We start from the raw sequence: 18,163 nt of genomic DNA, 5'->3' as shown, positions 1-18,163 counted from the left end.
GGACACCGAATTTTAGGTATACAAATACGAAATAATATATACTACAAAATGAAAGCTTCTTAAAGCAGCATGTCCAGTACCCTCTTAAGCACAGAACTTCATTCTATACATGTTTATCTTCCATAAGTGCGAGTGGGAACTGTCCGTGTAGAAGGAAGAAAGGCAATAACAGACCTACAGCCCTTTGCGTTTTTCCTATTTATCAGAAACTTTCCCATCAGTTTAGGGTATACCTCTCCAAGGATTCAAGCCTGAAGCTTTCCCAGAGGTGTGATTCTATTTTTTACTTACAGAAAGGCCTACGGCATCAAACTGAGCCCTGCAGCAGGGGGTTTAAAGTCACCAGGGTTTTAAAGTCACCAACTCTTTTCTTGCAGGGAAAGCGAATCCAGCCAGGGTCCCTTCCCACACATTTAACTCCTTCCTGCTTAAGCCCTCCTTTGCTTGCTCGGTAGTTCAGCAGTTTCGCTGCTTCTAATGTCTAGCTGGAAAAAACCCAAAGAGGGGGAGTGGGTTCCAAGCTTTTATACTGTTTCCAAACACGGTTTGTTTGAAGTTATCTTCTCAGCGATTACTGGTATTTGTTTTAACTTGGAAATAGACAAAATGTTTATAGACTGGTGTCAATGTTAGTGTTTTAGCACAGATTGTAACAGAAATAGTTACAAAGTTTAGCCCAGGTTTTCTCACTTTTCAGTATCTCTGTGTATACAGCATGTTTGCAAACTATTGAAATGATTTCTAACCCATTGCTGTAATCTTTTAGTTAAAATATCAAGGAAGGAATTAAAACATTACTTATTATACACAAATATATATGAAAAGTAAAGAAATACAGATGCATATGCTAATGAATATTGCCAATAGGTCATCTCATGGAATTTAGAAAACCCTGGTATCTTTATGTCTTTTGTAGCTGCCACTATATAAAATATGAAGTTTCTACTGAAAGCATAATTAAAAACTAGGTTTTTACATCTACAATCTTTGTGTTTCCTTCCAGGTCTTGAGTCATCTCGGCCAAATTTAATTCTTGGATTGGTGATCTGTCAGAAGGGGAAGCGTCCTGCCACTGGCATGGAAGCAGAAAAGCCAGAGGAAAAGCGAAGCCGAGTTCAAGCACATGAGGAAAGCGGATCGCTAGCTGCATCGCAGGAGAAGAAAACTCCAAAGTACACCCTTTATTCAGGAGACCCAACCATAAGTACAACACCACCTGGGTCACCTCCACCACCACCTCCACCTCCCGCTCCAGACACCTCAGCAGTCACACCCTCAGTGTTAAAGATACTGTCCTCAATCAAAAGTGGAACCACAACTACTGCAACAGCACCAACTTCAACTACTGCTTCTGCCAGCGCTGCTTCTTCATCCACCCATTCTTCATCCACCAAAACCGCCACGCCGCTCGAGCACATCCTGCAGACACTTTTTGGCAAAAAGAAAACTTTTGAGCCTGTTGCTAAGGATCCTGAAACTGTCCAGTCCTCAAATCAAGAAGGTCAGGCTGCTGCCGATGGGGGAATTTCAGCCGTTCCTTTGTTAGATCCCATTGTGCAGCAGTTTGGCCAGATGTCAAAAGACAGAGCTATAGAAGAGGAGGAGGATGACAGACCATATGATCCTGAAGAAGAATATGGTCCGGAGAAAGCTTTTGAAATGCAGACTGGTGAAAGTGAAAAGCGATTTAATGTGGAAAAGCCATCTAATACAGCAGAACTAGAGGATGAGGCCTACGATCCAGAAGATGAAACTATCTTGGAAGAAGCAAAAGTGACTGTTGATGATTTACCTAACAAAATGTACACAGACACTAAAAGCAATTCTTCAGAAACATCTGCTTCATATGTCCCTGACTTATCTGCATCCTCATCCTTGGTAGAACAGCAAAAAATGTTGGAGGAATTGAACAAACAAATAGAAGAGCAGAAAAGACAATTAGAGGAGCAAGAAGAAGCCCTCAGGCAGCAAAGAGCAGCTGTTGGTGTTTCAATGGCTCATTTTTCAGTGTCTGATGCTTTAATGTCTCCACCACCAAAATCTTCCCTACTAAAGCCTGAATTATTCCACCAGGACCAGCAAGGTACACAAAAAGTAGATTTACCTTCCTCTTTAAATCAGCAAGCACAGCTTGTAAACCAAGGCTGTGATCCAAGGCAGAACAGAGATCCTCGACAAGCTCGGAGAATGGCAACAGAGACTAATGACAATGCTGATGCTCGATTAAAGCCCCAGGTGGTACAGAATGAAATGCCCACAAGAGAAATTGCTCCAGCCAGTTTTCCAAATGCTTTGCAGACGTCACTTGGTAAGGAGGATAAAGCTGCTCAGCCTGGTTTTACTAGTGAGAATTGGGTTTCAAGTGAAACCATCAAGGCTTCTACAGTGCCCCAGAAAGAGTCATCTAATAGCAAATTTGAGAACACTCTTCAAATTACTTTGGAAAACGTGAGTCAAACGGCTTCTGGAGAACCTTCATCCAAACCTTTACGTAAGGTGCTGCTTCCAACGCCTCCAAGTACATCTTTCCAGCCTAATTTCCCCACATCAACCGACAGCCAGTCTTTGCAAGATATGCATAAAGTGTCATGGTCAAATGAGTCAAAGGAAATGATAGGAAGAGATTCTTTCTCAAATCCAATGTTTACTTCTCAGGAACAGGCAGCCGGTCACTTTGAACCAGACAGGGGTCTTTCAGCAGTGCACTATGATGAGCAAAGGAATCCTCAGTCTCATCAATTTGTAGAACAAGCTGAATCTCCATCAGTTCAGAGTGAGGGTGGACCTTCCCAACAGCACTTTGAAGAAAACCGAGCTGGACCTCAGTTTGCTTTGTCTGGGCAGAAAGGAGGACCTCCACAACCACTCATGCAACCCGGAGGACCTCATGGACCTAATTTTAGAGGACAGGCACCACAATTCCCTGAAGAGCATGGTTTTCCAAACAATGATGGGCAAAGAGGACCTCCATCTGGAAGATTTGGAGGTCAGAAGGGTCCCATTCCTTCCTTATTTTCTGCACAGCATGGACCACCCTCTCTTTTTGGTGATAACAGGGGCCCTGCCCCTTCTTATCATGGTGTTCCAAGAGGAATGTCACCATCTCAGTTTGAAGATCACAGGGAACCTCACATGGAACAAAGGGAATTCTCAGATTCCCAGTATAATGAAATGATTAGGCCTCCAGGGCAGTTTGAAGGACCAGATCAACCTCAGTTTATGGGAAATAGAGGACCTTCACCTTTCCCTTTTGGAGGTCAAAGACGACCCCCACCAGCTCAGTTTAAAGGACAGAGAGGAGGCCCTCAGTTTGGAGGGCCAAGAGGTCCAGCCCCGAGTCATTTTGGGGGACCAAGAGGGCCTCACCCAAATCAATTTGAAGGGCAGAGAGGACCAGCTCCAAATCATGTCCCTGGTCCAAGAGGACTTTTGCCACAGCCATTTGAAGAACGGAGAGGGAATTCACCACCCAGATTTGCCAACCAGAGAGGTCCAGCGCCAGTTCAGTTTGGAGGACCAAGAGGATCTGCACCTGCAATGTTTCCAGAAGAAAATGAACCTCCCTCTTCTAGGTTTCATTTCCAGGGTCAATCACAAGGCATGAAGCCAACCCCAAGACCACTCCTGGACCTTCCAAGCCATCCATCCCATAGAAAAGAGATGTGGGAGGAAGCTGGACCATCTGCACCAGGTTCCAATATTCCTGGACAAGGACCTGACTCGGAAGGACAGTGGTCAGCATCTGACTTCCGAGAAGGCAAAAATCCTGAATTTAGAGGCCAGATGTTTGAAGGGAGACAGAGAGACAGATATGAGGGAGGAAATAAAGACAAGGGCTTAGATCAGCCAGAGTCTCAGCAAGCAGATAACCGACAAGGTAGACCCTTTGAGGAAAGACGAAGGGATCGAGAACACAGCAGACCTTGGGAAAGAGACCGTGGCAGAAACTGGAATAGAGACAGGGACTGGGAGAGACACAGAGACAAGGATTGGGACAAAAATAGAGATAGAAACCCAAACAAAGATAGAGAGAAGGATTCGGACCGGAGTAAGGACTGGGAAAGAAGCAGAGACCGAGATAGGACAAGAACCAGAGAGAGAGAATCCTACAGAAGACGTGATAGAGATCGATCGAGAAGCAGAGACAGAGATCGTGACAGAGACAAAGACCGGGACCGGGATCGGAGCAGGGAAAAAGACAGAGATCGAGAAAGAGATCGAGATCGTGACAGAGACAGAGGAAAAGATCGCAAAGATCGGAGTAAGAGCAGGGAAACTGGTAAAGAGATGAAGCCTGAAACACCGAAGGAGGCTCAGAAACCGTCAGAAACAGAAGCTTCGTCTTCCACTAATCAATCATAGAAATATGATTGTTATTACCCATAAATAATAGACTTTTAGAACACAGCAAGGACTGAAGCAACATCTTGTACATACTGTATATTCTCACCTTTACAGGAATCCCTTTGTAAAACTAGCCTTACACAATGTCCTGACAAATTAGCAATTTTTGAACAACTGTGAATGCAACTACTCGAATAGGTAAAAGGCAAGAACACACCGGACTGTCACTTGCTGCATTTTGTGCATAATGTTTTTCTTATCGGAATTCACAGCGTTACCTGTACTGAAATTTTGTTTTTTCTACTTGCATCTTTATCTTAAAATTTCCATTTACAATACAGAAATGGAAAAAGTCTAAGAAGAGCATATTGCTTTTTAAGATTATAAAGTTATGTTTTCCAGTAACTTGAATTGTAATTTTATAAGAGAATTTAATCCAGACCTTAGGAGCCATACCTTTACATCTCATTTACGTGATATTTTGGTGTCAAAAGTTGATCCTACAGCACACGCTTTAATAAAAAGGAGTCCAACGTTGCTGTCTTGTTTATTTGATAACAGAAGGGTTGTGTCTATTTAAGAAAAGGCTGCAGAAGAACAGTGTTAATAATTACTCATGACTGATGGGAGGATTTGAAAATGGAATGTTATAAGCTTAAAGTGCACTATCTTCCTTTTTATATACAGGTATTTTGTGGTTTGGAATCCATCTGTTAAGTGTACAGCAAAGAAACAAGTCGTCCTTGGGGGTTTTTCATGAGGGTGAGGGGTTTTAAATGTCCCATTTTTACAGATCTGTAATTAACATACAAGAGTAGCACCTTTACAACCAGCAAAACTTAGGAAAGTATCAGACATTTCTCTGAACGAGGCTAAGCCTCAAATGAATTGGCTTACCAAAGGGAAGTAGTTGGTTAAATAGGCCACTAAATCTGTTCCTTTGATGGAACTGATTTAGTGGAGCATTTCCGTGGTTTGCTTTGATTTTCTAGAACTTTCCCATACATGTAAGAAATTCCCTGGGGTTTTTTTTTTGTTAGACCCTGCTTAGCCTGGTAGTGTATATAAACTTCTCCACTGAAAAAGGTATAACTTCATTGAGCTTGGAAAGAAGAGCGGTGGAACTTCGTGTTGGGATTCAAGCGGGACTTTTTTCACTGTGAAATCCATCACGCGGCTACTTTAAATGTGTTCTTCAAGTACATCATTCTGAAGTATGAAATAAACCCTCACTAATTTATTTGACCGTGTACATGGACAGTTGGGTAAATATTTTGATATTTTTATAAGATAGTTTTGGAAATGTAAAATGAGATTCCTTATAAACATTGACATCTTGGAGACTACGAGTAGCGCGTAAGCCGTGTATCACAGTTCACATTGGTGCATCTTTGAAGTCCTGCTACACTGAGCATTTGCTGGTTGAAATGATCATCCATATCCTGCACCTGTAGGCAAAACATTTAAATGCAGAGGTGGTATGAAATGCAAACATCTACTGCGGTGTAAGATTTCTTTTCTTAATGAGATGTTTCTAATTTAAAGACATACATAAACGTATGCAAGAGGTGTGTTTGGTTAGGTTTACTTGATAGAAATTTCTGTAAATTGTATTTTATATGGCAAGATATATCACTGTACATGAAAATATGGGACTTGGCAGGTTTTTGTTACTGTAAAGTAGAATAAACATCTACGGAGAACTGTTGTCCTCTTCTTAAATCTCTGTGTGAATGTTACTGGCTATTGCTGCTTCTCAGCAGACAACAGGAGACTGATAGCACACAGGTTTCATTTCCTCATTGTTTAACAAAAGAAGATGCTTTGCAGGACATCACTACCAAGTGAGGTTTGGTTGTAGGCATTCTAAAAAGCATGGGAAAATCTGAGTTTTCTTTGGGTTCTAAAACATCCTCTAATTTATTCTGAAGAGGGGGTTTTTTTGTTCGTTTGAATTGGAAAGTTTGTGATTTGTAGATTTTACACCAAAAATACCTAAAATAAAAATAAATTCAGGTCAGCTTTGAGCTTAAGAAAAACTCAATTCACACCATTTATGAATTCCTTAACTTTATGTTCTTATGAAATAGATGTGTGGCTTTTCATCTAAGACCACTCCTGTATCATAGATCAGTTTGGGGAATCTCTTCTGGTTTCAGAACAGTAAATCCATCCTCCCACAGATGTAGTGTCCAAAAAATCAACAGCATAGAGCCAGGCACTAATGACTTTTTTAAACTGCAGCTTTAAATAGTTTATAATGACATGGACTTGGATCTTGCAGCCAGTTCCTGTGTTCTCCGGGGAGACCTTAGAGCAGCTCCAGTGCCTAAAGGGGGCCAACAAGGAACCTGGAGAGGGGCTTTGGACAAGGGCCTGTAGGGACAGGACAAGGGGAATGGCTTTAACCTGCCAGAGGGGAGGTTGAGATGAGCTTTTAGGCAGAAGCCCTTCCCTGTGAGGGTGCTGAGGCGCTGGCACAGGGTGCCCAGAGAAGCTGTGGCTGCCCCATCCCTGGCAGTGTTCAAGGCCAGGTTGGACACAGGGGCTTGGAGCAACCTGCTCTAGTGGAAGGTGTCCCTGCCCGTGGCAGGGGGCTGGAACTGGATGAGCTTTAAGCTCCCTTCCAGCACAAACCACTCTATGGTTCTGTGATTAACGTCTTGCTGTGCAGCTGCGTTCGGGTCGCCGGGTGTCTCCCTGCTCTTGTCAATTTCCCGGCCGTTCCCTCCCGGCCTGTTTCCCACATCCTGACCCGGACAAAGCCCGAACCCCTCAGGACCGGGTCCCCATCCACGATCGGGATCGATAACGACCATTCCCGACGGATCCACCGCTCCCCTTCCCCGCTGCTCAACCACTGCCTCAAGGAGCGGAGCGGGGCGGGGCGGGGCGCAGGCGCGGGGCGGTCACGAGGGGCGGCTGTTGGCGGCGGCGCGCGGGCGGCGGGTCGGTGCGGGAGAGCGTTGGGGCGGAGCGTTGGGGCGGGCTTGAGGGGTGGCGGGTCCCGCTCTGCCGCCTCCACACCGGGCCCTCCGCGTCCCTGCGCTGCGGGGACACCGCTACCCCCGGCCGGCCGGGGCCTGCCCCTCCGCCTTTTCCTTTCCCCTTCCCCTTCTCTCTCCTTGGGGCCGCGTTGGGGCCCGCAGGCCCATGGGCGCTGCTGCTGTGAGGGAGCCGTAGGTACCCGGAGCCGCCCCTCTTCCCCCGGGGCGTGTGGCAGGGGAGATCCGTGTCTGTGAGCGGCTGCGTTGGAGCGGGAGGGAGGGTTTCGCCTCGGAGGTGGGGGGAGACGTGGTGAGACCGTGTGTGGTGGTACCCCGCTGTCCGAGCGTTGTGTTGTACAAGTTGCACCGACTTGCACGCTCGGTATTTACGTGCATGGGTGTTTTCTTATTGCCCTTTTGCTTTCCTTTTTAAATGGATAGCACTGCTAATTCTTTCAGGGTTTTGTGGTTTACTGTTGAAAGAGACGTTGGTAACTGATTAGGTTTACTGTAGTCATGTCAGGATCAGCCCCGGAGGAGCCTCAGACCTCCATCCCTCAGAGCACAGCTAGTGTTCCTGATCCCGCTCCGGTTGCTGTCGGACCTGGAGGCTCAAGTGACGTTTCCTTTGGTGAGCAAAATCTTAGCTTCACCACCCCAGACGTCAGCCTGGTGGAGATGATGGAAATTGAGTACACCCAGCTGCAGCACATACTTTACTCACACGCCGAGGCACAAGCTAGCGAAGGTGAAGCGCAAGCCAGGCTCAGTGCTTTCTCCTCGCCTGGTAACTCTGCAGACCCCCCTCTGCAGCAGACCTCACCGCACACCAGTCAGGAGGGGTGTTTACCAAACAGCTCTGGGAACCCGCCGGTGTACCCGGTTAGCTGCCAGTCAGGGTTACCTTCTGACAGCAGTTTGCCAAGTTCAAACCCACGGCTGGGCTATGCTGACCTTCAGGAGCTCAGAATGATGTTACTTAGCGAGTCTAACCTCCCTTCGAGCCAAACAGATAAAACGCCAAACAGTAGCTCTGTAGAAGTCCCAGGACAGAGTTTAGTAAAAGTTAAACATGGTGAAAATTTTGTTGGGAGCAATAAAGGAAACATACTTGTTGAAAATTCGGCACCAGAACCTAGATCTAAATCTGCAGTCAGAGTTCGGTTGGAAGACAGATTCAACAGCATCCAGACAGAAAACCCCAGATGTCAAGAACCCCAAGAATCTGGAGTAACCCTTAACAAGTGTGTTGCAATTACTTTTAGTTTATGTTGTTAGACTGTGTATCACCGTAGAGTTCAAAACTGATTTTCTAAATGAAACCTAAGAACAGTATTTCTTTTTAATACATGAGAATGATGGGTTGGGCTTGTTAAAAGGTGGCTGCAACTCCGCTGACTCAGATTAGGCCCCTCTGTACATTGCATAAATGGTGCAGCATATAGTTCCAAACTGAATTACTTTACAGCTTTATTCTTGGTAACAACATGCAATGTAAATAGAGGTGAGAGAAGAACATTTAATATGCAGCTTGCTAGAAACAAAGGAGATTTTTTTAATCATTATAAAATATTAAGAGCTATTGATTAGTGTGATAACATGGAGGCCTGACCATGGGGAAAACTTTGAGCAAAGATACTGTTTCACCCCTGGCCCTGTAACTGTATTAGTGTGCTGATGAAATGTTTTATTGAGGCATAGAGCCTGTGTTACTGCACAGAATGAAATACCTGCTCAGCTGATTTTTTGTCCCCGAAGTAGGCAGTATGGCAATAAGAATGATTTTACAGTAAATGGAAGTAGTGGTAGTTACTAGAAGTACGTGTAGCTGTACATCTTTTTGTGCTCATTTTCAGGTAGTCAGCCTGGCATGTTTTTCTGTGTTGTTTCTTTTTGTGTGTGTGTGTGTGTGTTTCTTTTTAAGTTTAGTAACATTGATTCGACAGCCGTCCGAATTGATCGGTGTTCCTCTCCATCAGCAAGAAAAAAAGTGTGCTGCACTAGGGAAAAATAAGACATCCCCTGCCTCTCCTTCTTCACAGTTCCCATACCCAGTACTGACTATGAATGCATGTTCTACTGCTGGAGGTGCCAACCCTTCGCAAGCACAGGTAGGTAATGTAGTCACCTCTAGTTGTGCTCTGCTGATTTCAAAAGCTAATAGCGTTAACTTCTTAGGTGTAATGTAATTCTAAAGGTTTGTGTTGAAGCGTGACTTGAACAGGGATGGTCAGAACGAGCTGTCATGTGATTTATTTATTCTTATATTAATCTTTAAGACCATCAAAAATCCTTGCTCAAATCGATGGTGTGGCATTTGTAACAACCTGCATCCAGGTATGATCAATAGGCTGTTGTTAGATTTATTACTAGATTAATTTAAGTTCATCAGTGCATCATCAGCTTCATCTATGCAAGACAAGGAGACACTTGATACCATTTTCCATGATTCCTTTCTTTCTAATCAATTCTGATGAAAAAGATAGATTCCCCCCCCCCCCCCCCCCAATCAAGAGTGATAGTGTGGCACTTTTAGAAGTGTCAGAGGTATCCCCAAAAAAAGCATGTGTCTGTCAAAATTCTGTGGTTGCAGGCAGAAGTAATGGGGATTTATTCTGACACAGCACATCGTTGAATCACAGGGCTAAAACTTAAGAAGTTAACATGAAGGTATCAAAACAGTCTCTTTTCTTATGTATTTAGTCCTCTAAGTATTTCCTTATTGGTTTTCACAGAGCTCTGGAGCCTCCTGTGCTATTTTGGAAGCTGCCAAACATCAAGACCTTGGGATATCCAAGACATTCTCTTTCTGCTATCAGGAAATCGACTCCACAAAACAGGCAGCAGGTGCTATGAATAAAGCTTTGCCTGACGAAGTTTGGATTAAAGTTGGAGGTAAACCACTTATCTTCTTTTCACTTCGCTTTCTTTTGGCTTTAGATCTACAATTTTTCTGAGTTTGTGTGTTTTCTAGGATGAATATGATTTTAGCGAATCATCTCAGGCGTGGGTTTTATGTCCGAGATGTGCTATAGGCAATATGGGACTAGATTAGTCCAGAAAGGTTCAACACCTCTGAGTTTAGCTGTACTTTCAAAATGGTTTAGCACTTCTAGCTCAAAATGAGAAAACCCAGAGGCTGCAAAGTGCCTTGGAAAATCTGGGTCTAGAGTAAGCAACCGGTTTTTTTCTACACTGTTTTGCCCCTCAGTATCAAACTGAGGAACCTGTAAAGGACTGCCTCAAGTGCTGATCAAAGGCAGGCATGAGCTCAGTGGTTTTGCTCAGAAAACAGAAGCTGGGTGGATTTTGAAACAGCAAGTGGTGCTTTAGGGCTTCTGAAGGAAGCTATGAGTCTATCTAGGTTGGCAATAAAACTGCAAAGATTATTCCACGTAAATAAAGCAACACAAAAAAAATCCCATGATCGATGGGAGGGTCATAAATAGATTCTTCTTTTCCTCTTTTGTTTTTTCCAAGAAGACAGCTTGTGCAAGCAAGCGATAAACAGAAGAAGTTGCAGCAAAATAAGCCCACTGGATCCTAATGTAGATCGCAAACCTCTGAGTGAGATTCAGAACACCCGTGATGGTAGCCAGAGTGCCACAGCTGCCCAGGGCCCCTGGCAGGCAGCACAGTCCAGTTCAAGTCTGCAGATGCAAAGTGGTATTCAGGATGGAATCGCTCAGCGAAGAGAAAGGCATAACCGTATGGAGAGAGACAGGAGGTAATTTCTAGGAGGAGTGGCAGAACAAAGGTTTTGAAGCCTAAAATCCTGACGCTGCAATATTCCTGTCATTCTCCAGAGTCAAATGTCAATAGGGCACATTTTGGTTTACCTACAAGGACAAGCAGTGCAGGTGGTGAGGGCTGGGTGTTTGTTACAGGAAATCATGATGTATGTTTCGTTGTGATTGTCTTGGTTGGTTGGTTTTTACTCTACAAACAAACAAAAAGAGAGATTTCCAAACATTTAAGCAATTCTATAAAGACAAAGTAACTTGTGTAAACATGACTGATACACAAACACAAAGCTTGTAGCAAACAAAAGGAAATCCCCAAAGCCCACAGGTTGTAGTGCATGCGAGTAGTCTCCTTTTATTTTTCCCTTCTTCTCTCCCATCATTGCTAACCTTTTGTATTTGCCTGCAGGCGCAGGATCCGGGTTTGCTGTGATGAACTGAATCTTCTGGTTCCATTCTGTACTGTTGATACTGATAAGGCAACAACTTTACAGTGGACAACTGCGTTTCTGAAGTACATTCAGGAGAGGCACGGGGATTCTCTGAAACAGGTTTGAACTCTAACTAACTTCATTCTTGTTCTTGATAAAAACATGAAACGGTTTAAAGCTATCACAACGTGGAATGCTTCTGCGTGATGCTGTTTGTGAAGGACTGCTGTATCCTTCAACCTTCCTTTATTGTTTATTTTTGTTAGCTGGTTCAGTTCAGCAGTGTGAAATCATAGGCTGTCCTCAGGCAGGGTTTTCGAGTCAGATATTAATTCCTGAGCATGATATTATCTGGACAACAATGTAGAACTGAGGTTCTCTTCAGTCATTCTAATCCCCTTAATTTTCTCTGATTTCCCACCTCAAAGGGGATGACAGTAGTAAAGGATTATGTGCTGTACGAGCAGCTCCCATATAACCACATCAGTAGTTGCAATTCTGACTCTGCTAAGTATCTTAAGAGAGTTGATGGAGTCTGTGTAGGATAACTTGCTTGTGTGATAGTGTGATGGCCCCTCAGCTCTTTTCCCCCCAAGATACTAGTGAAACAAAAACTACACATCTCTAGTAAATATCTACATTAAACATAATTGTTATTTCTTTCTTTGTATTTTGATTTGTAGGAATTTGAGACTGTGTTCTGTGGTAAAACAGGCAGGAGACTAAAAATCCCAAGGTCAGACTCATTTGTAACGTGTCCAGCGCAGGAAAATACGTATGGCTACGGAGACCAAGTAGCCTGACCTGACCACCTTGAGTTGTATGACAGGCATGGCTAACAATGGCCCACACTGTGTTTTATTTTCTCCATTTACATGCTGAATGTGAATTACAAAATGTAACTTGTAAAATATATAAATAGAGCTGTAAAGAAAACATTCTTTATTCAAAATGGAAATGAGAGTGAAGTACTAGCAATAGAAATCAGTGCTCTGTTAAAGGGGCTTTGGGACCTACAAGAAAATGTTATGACAGCTAAGTATTTTTCCCCTTTAGTTATAAAAAAACATGTTCTTTTTCTGTTTGTCATTCTACTTTGGGGGGTTTTTCATTTGTTTTATTTAAGAGATGAGCCAGTAGAGTTAGGAATAGCTATAGAACATCCATCTGTCCCGTTATTTTAATGACTAGATGCAAATGTACTCTTCAAGTGTAAAAAGAAATTGAAGTTACTCTATTAGAATGCCCATTTTTTTCCATTAAAAAATTAAAGGTTAGATTGTTTAATGGAATAAGTGCGTAGTTCCTAAACTGTGCTGCTATGATGAAGTGTACATTTGCTATACACATTTTAACATGCTTGGCCCCAAAAAGTAATACAATGGTGTTAGCATTATTCTGTAAATACAGTGCTGTTTTTAATGTCTATCACACAACTGTCGAAAAGGTTCTTGTGTTGTTACTTTACTCCAAGAGTGGCACATTTTAAACAGTAGATTATTTAAAGGCACAAACTATTTTCATATTTAAAGCTAAATATGACTCCTTTGTTCATAGGCTTTAGCATACAGGGCAGAAACAGAATAGTGTGGGAGCTGAGAGTGGTTTTATTCCCTTTTTAAAATAGATGATATTAGTAGGTTTTAAAGGACAAAAAAGGTCTCCCAAAAGAAATACTGTTTTAAATCACGGACATGGACAATTTTGCACCAGTTTATTTCCAAACCATCCTAGTAAAACCAGTTCTGGAAAATGGAATTCAGCTGAGTTAGTTTGTGTATAACGACACTTACAACATCACAAAGGTTAAAAAAAATCTCCTTTTATTTTTACAACAGTTCATACAGGGCTTTTTGGCTGGACTTGAGACGAGCATCCTTTCTTATCGGGGGTTTCATTCACAATTACTGTGCAAATAGCTTAAGTAGAGGTCATGAAAATGCTGTTACTTCATTTCCTTTATTATCATATGGAAATATACAGAAATTCTCCCCTGTAACTTAAAATATATACATTTCACCTTTGATAGAATTTGACTGCAGGAGGATTACTAGTTACTGGTCTTGGCAAATAGTTGAGGTGCAATCTGAAAATTGATAACTGACAGCATAGAAATAAGCTGTGGGCTTTACTAGGGCTAGAATCTTAAGACATTGAAATACAGGATATTTAAATGCCTAATTTTCACTGATGGAAGGAGCAGTTTGGTGCCTGAACACCTTAATAGCATCTGTCTTAGTGCACAAACCTGCAACAACCAAGGTCAGTGGGAGCAGCACCAAGGGATTCAAGCGACAAGGCTCAGAGATTGATACAGAGAAGTTGTGATCTTTAACGCACAGTGAAAAGGAACACTGCTTCCTCTTGCAGGTCTCTTGAACAAAGGGAGAAAGGGAAGGTGAGGTTGTTAAGCAGTAAAAATTCTGGAAAATAATTGGGGGAGAGGAGAAAATACTCATAAAGCATCTTTTAATGAAAAGTTTTCATCTGATGCTTTCTTTTTCATAGAACTGTGTCAAAGTCTCCACTCAATATAATAGAAGGCACATCTGTCCATTTAGCACTAGGAGGATTCTGTTTTCTTACAATGCACTGTTTATTTAAATATTCAGTCACTTCTCCACTTCTTGTACTGTTGTTTTATGATTTTTTGGAAGTTGATACTCCGACAGCTCCCATGCAAGCCGACGTGTCACATATTCCTGGAGTTCCCTGAGCCCCAATAGCACCAGGAGTACCAGGATCCCCTGGAAGACCGGGTTCACCCTGAGCACCATCACGACCATTTTTAGTGACTCCAGGTACACCAGGTGGTCCTAAACAAGAAGGGGAAAGAGGTTACATGAATGATTTCCTTATTTCCTTTTTTTTTCCTTTTTTAATACATGTGTAAAGATATGTGTTACTTTTAGAAGTCTTAAAATACTTTTAAGTGTCTGTACATGAGACTTGTTGAGTACAAGGTGTTGAATAAACTTAGCCTGACTCTGGAGTATGTGCATTGGATTTCTTAGAGTGCCTTTGCCTTGACTGGACTCACCTTGGTCTAGTTGAGGATGGACGTTTAGTATTGAGTGTGTCTAATTTGACTTTTGCTGACCACTGTAGAACTGGATTCCATCTCAGTACTGCCTCAGTCATAGTAGTACCAAGTAATTACTAACCAGGATTATTTTACAGCATCCTGAATAGTTTGCTCAAGGGATGTCCTTACTATTGTGACAGCAGCAGCGCTCACAACTGTCCCTCCTTCCCAGCCACCAGCTTCCTCCTTAGTGGGAAGCTGTGGCCCTCACCTGCTTCAGTTCATTGCACCTCCTTAAGTCTAGTTGTAATTCAGATTCTGAGTGAGGGAAGGAGAGTGGAGAGAATGATGATAAAGAACATCTCCCTGCCATTACAGATCAGGAGTTTCCTTTCTACCTGCATCCGATTTCAAAACTGTGCTCACAGTGAAATACATGGTTTGTTTATTGGCAAAAATAGCTTCTGCTTTGGGTGACTCAAGCTGTTACTTCTTTTTCTCCTTCAGATGCCAAAAATAATTCACAAAACACTAATTGCTCTAACAGCAAGCTACTGAGGCTTCCTAAAATAGGATTCTGTCTCCCTGAGGGACACTTCTATCAGCTATAAACCTGTTTTTCTGTCTCAATTATGGTAGAGAGATGGTGCCTGATTCTTTTTATCCATGGAAGTGATGAGCTGCATCTGCTGCTGATCTTAGGTTTCCTGAGTAGAACAAATGCTCTCAGTATCTAATATGTGAAACAGCCTCTTTTTACATGCTTTGGAAAAGAAAACATTTATGGATTAATGCAATTATTTTATGGAAGGATCTAAGACAAGTGGGTATAAATATTCTGCTTTTATGAAATCATATGAGTGCAGAGCCTGCTTTTGCTGCCTGTAGCTTATTCATTGTACAGATGTAATCACAATTAGAGAAACTGCTTTAATAGGTGAGCAAAATAAAGACTATTCTTGCAAGTTGCTAACAGATACTCATTAATTTGCATAAATTAATCTTTGAATCTGTTGCGAATGGATTCATGACTTCAGGAACTGGGATTCGAGCCAGGCACAGAGCAATAGCACCACTGCCTCTCAAAATCACTGTGCTGGGAAGGTGTGTTTCTGGTAAAGTTAAATATGTCCAGAAACATGAACTGAATTAATAAAGTTCTGCTGTTCCAACTCTCCCCACCTACTCCAACCCCGGGAGAACAACCCCACTATAACAGTGACAGGGACAAAGTGGTTGTAAAGCACTGCTGACACTACGCAGAGCTGTCCCTCTTAAGCCTTCACTTAAGCCATGACTGAAGTTATTTGCACAGCCTTACCTTGAAGTCCTTGATCACCATCAGGCCCATCAATACCTTGACCAACAGGTCCCTTGTCTCCCTTCTCGCCAGTGTCACCTTTAATCATAAACAGACAATTTCAACAATGGGTTGTGAATTGCAGCTGGATCCAAGGTCAGGAAGGGGGAAAGAACAGGAGAAGCTTAAAATCCTCAGGACATTGCTGGGATCTTTGCTTACACTGCATCCCTAAAGATGCAACACTGTCCTCTACAACCCCGAGGGCTGCCCTTGCCTCTTCCACTGCTGAAATGAGTACATGTTTGCACTTTATTTATGTGGACATAAAAGAGAAACAGGTTGGTTTAGTCCTTCTTACCTCTGGGACCAGGATCACCCAGCTCTCCTGTTGGCCCTCTGTATCCCGGGGGACCACGAGGACCAGGATGCCCAACACTTCCCACAGCTCCAGGTGGACCTGGGGGACCAGCGGGGCCGGGCCGACCCGTCATTCCAGGAGACAAGGGCTTCCTCAGGTTAGCAGCTAACTGTGCAATTTGATCTGAAAAGAGCAATTAAAACAAAAAGAACAATTAAAAACCCCACATCCACCACCTTCACTCTTTGCTTGGCTGTTGTCTGCCACTGAGTGTGCTTAATTGAGTGAGAGCAGAAAAGCAAGTGCCTGGCACTAAAGCAGTGCTTGGGCAGAGCTTGCTCCCTGCACTCCTACACACTCAGATTTTGGTCAGAAATCTGCAGGTTTTTAAGCCATTGATATTTCCTTTTTCCTAAACCACTTCAAAAAATATCAAGGATTCTAGAAAATACTTCAAACAAGTTTTCTGAAACAAGCTTTCAGAGTTTAACTTCACCCCAATGGTCAAACATAAACTCTAAATGCAGAACTTTGGAGGAAGAACCCTCCTCCTTGGGCCTGACCCCTGCTCCAAGGCAATGGAAGTTCACAACACCACAGGCTAGGGCAGACACTTGTAGTCAGCGCTTGCGGTATCTGTGCGTGGTACTTGTGTCAAAGCTGCTCTCAGCACACGCTGCATGTTGCCATGATGAATCACTTAAAAATACTAATCTTAGAAGAATGAAATTCATCCCAGACAACAAGTGACCTCTGAATAACTTCTTACGTTAAAGGTCAGCTTCTTTCTTCTTACTGACACACAAAACCAGCAACCCTCAGGAGCCATCTTCTGTTCAGCATCTACCCATCTTCAGCTAAGCGTGGTAATTAAAGTCCATTTGCTCTCAGTAATACTCACCACTTATCATTTCCCCACAGAGTTCTCTTATATGTTGTTCACTGGCCTCTTTGCCCTGCAATTAACAGAAGAATGAGGACACCTCCCTACAAACCATGCTGTCCATAATCATCCCTGGCAGAAGCTTCAGGACACAAAACACACTGCCAGCAGCTCAGTAAGAAGCACTGGATCCTGCATGAAGAGGAGTGGTTTTCTTCCCCCACTCTTTGAAAGATGATTGCTTCAATTCAGAAGCTCTATTCATAATAGATGCCATAATAATGGCATAGATTAAATAACTGGCCTGATGTTAAAATTAATCTGGGGTTTATTTGACCTTTCCTGAATGATGAAACGTGAGCTCTGGACCAAGACAGAGCTCTAACATTTGAAGTGGTAAATAGGAGTTATATTTTTAAATGACCAACTTCTAACTCACTTTTGTAATGAGAACAGGGACTTGCAGCCTGTGCCAATGGACACAGATAATCTGCTCATGGATCACTGTGAGAAAAGGCTAATTCTCCACAGAGACTTTAATTCTGAAGCTTGCAAACCTGTTCACGTTTTTGCAACTGGTAAACTCCCAGTGCAAGACTGTTCTCTTGCATGCAGTTACCTACATTTGTCTGCCCAAATGCAGGGCCCTACTCTTTGAATGTGCATCCAAAATCCATTATTTATTCACTTGGGAGACTCCTTGTCTGTGCCCGGAAGCAGGGAATACTTACAGGAGGCCCAGGTTTTCCTGTGATGCCGGGAACGCCTTGCTCTCCCTGACGGCCCATGGGCCCTGGATGTCCTGGGATTCCCGGTACTCCAGCTGTCCCATTAGGCCCTTGGGCACCTTTTGGACCAAGTTCTCCTCTTTTTCCTGGCTGTAATGAAGAAGGAGATTAAAAAACACTAACACTTAAACGAGAAGACATGGCCCATTCATTTCTTATGGGGATTAGTTAAGCCTTTCTCCAGGTTTCCCTGACTCATCTGGCATGTACACTTCCTACAATGTATGGGTGGTTTTACACACTTATAGAATCATGTATGTCATGTCATCGTAGGTCAATACATACATAGGTCATGACAACA

The 18,163-nt window shown here is 43.0% G+C and overlaps 3 protein-coding genes across 10 annotated transcripts in view; 2 read left to right on the top strand and 1 right to left on the bottom strand.

Annotated features, from left to right (window-relative positions):
- The window catches only part of DIDO1 (death inducer-obliterator 1), a 52,518-nt gene extending 46,448 nt beyond the window's left edge, over positions 1-6,070 (top strand). For all 4 annotated transcript variants that reach the window (XM_030502534.1, XM_030502536.1, XM_030502535.1 and 1 more), the window contains one exon: positions 1,004-6,070. In XM_030502534.1, the coding sequence (XP_030358394.1) occupies positions 1,004-4,362 (3,359 nt within the window). In that variant the 3' untranslated portion in view covers positions 4,363-6,070. The remainder of the gene's footprint in view (positions 1-1,003) is intronic.
- Positions 6,071-7,252: 1,182 nt separating this feature from the next.
- On the top strand, positions 7,253-14,497 carry TCFL5 (transcription factor like 5). Of its 5 annotated transcripts, none has more exons than XM_030502690.1 (7): positions 7,253-7,293; positions 7,846-8,575; positions 9,256-9,442; positions 10,067-10,226; positions 10,812-11,058; positions 11,484-11,625; positions 12,189-14,497. In XM_030502690.1, exons 2-7 carry the CDS (start codon positions 7,848-7,850, stop codon positions 12,306-12,308), a joined length of 1,584 nt encoding a protein of 527 aa, XP_030358550.1. In that variant the 5' UTR covers positions 7,253-7,293; positions 7,846-7,847; the 3' UTR covers positions 12,309-14,497. The 5 variants fall into 5 exon arrangements, with proteins under 5 accessions (XP_030358550.1, XP_030358551.1, XP_030358549.1 ...); XM_030502691.1 differs by lacking the exon at positions 7,253-7,293 and adding an exon at positions 7,335-7,523; XM_030502689.1 differs by lacking the exon at positions 7,253-7,293 and adding an exon at positions 7,335-7,527.
- COL9A3 (collagen type IX alpha 3 chain) overlaps positions 13,312-18,163 on the bottom strand; it is a 35,385-nt gene continuing 30,533 nt past the window's right edge. Inside the window, exons 28-32 of the mRNA XM_030502684.1 lie at positions 17,806-17,952; positions 17,093-17,147; positions 16,192-16,374; positions 15,852-15,929; positions 13,312-14,321 (exon numbers count right to left, since the gene is read on the bottom strand). Of these exons, the coding sequence (XP_030358544.1) occupies positions 14,146-14,321; positions 15,852-15,929; positions 16,192-16,374; positions 17,093-17,147; positions 17,806-17,952 (639 nt within the window). The 3' untranslated portion in view covers positions 13,312-14,145. The remainder of the gene's footprint in view (positions 14,322-15,851; positions 15,930-16,191; positions 16,375-17,092; positions 17,148-17,805; positions 17,953-18,163) is intronic.

This window comes from Strigops habroptila, chromosome 13 (assembly GCF_004027225.2).
Source record: "Strigops habroptila isolate Jane chromosome 13, bStrHab1.2.pri, whole genome shotgun sequence".
NCBI lineage: Eukaryota > Metazoa > Chordata > Aves > Psittaciformes > Psittacidae > Strigops > Strigops habroptila.
The sequence above is the reverse complement of the archived record's forward strand: the minus strand, read 5'-3'. Positions and strand labels throughout refer to the sequence as shown.

Excerpts from the sequence above, each read along its gene's own strand:
- TCFL5 (XM_030502690.1), top strand. The coding sequence starts at position 7,848 with ATGTCAGGATCAGCCCCGGAGGAGCCTCAGACCTCCATCCCTCAGAGC. Across the intron at positions 10,227-10,811 it reads AGTTTGGATTAAAGTTGGAG|AAGACAGCTTGTGCAAGCAA; the intron begins GTAAACCACTTA and ends GTTTTTTCCAAG. Across the intron at positions 11,059-11,483 it reads CGTATGGAGAGAGACAGGAG|GCGCAGGATCCGGGTTTGCT; the intron begins GTAATTTCTAGG and ends ATTTGCCTGCAG.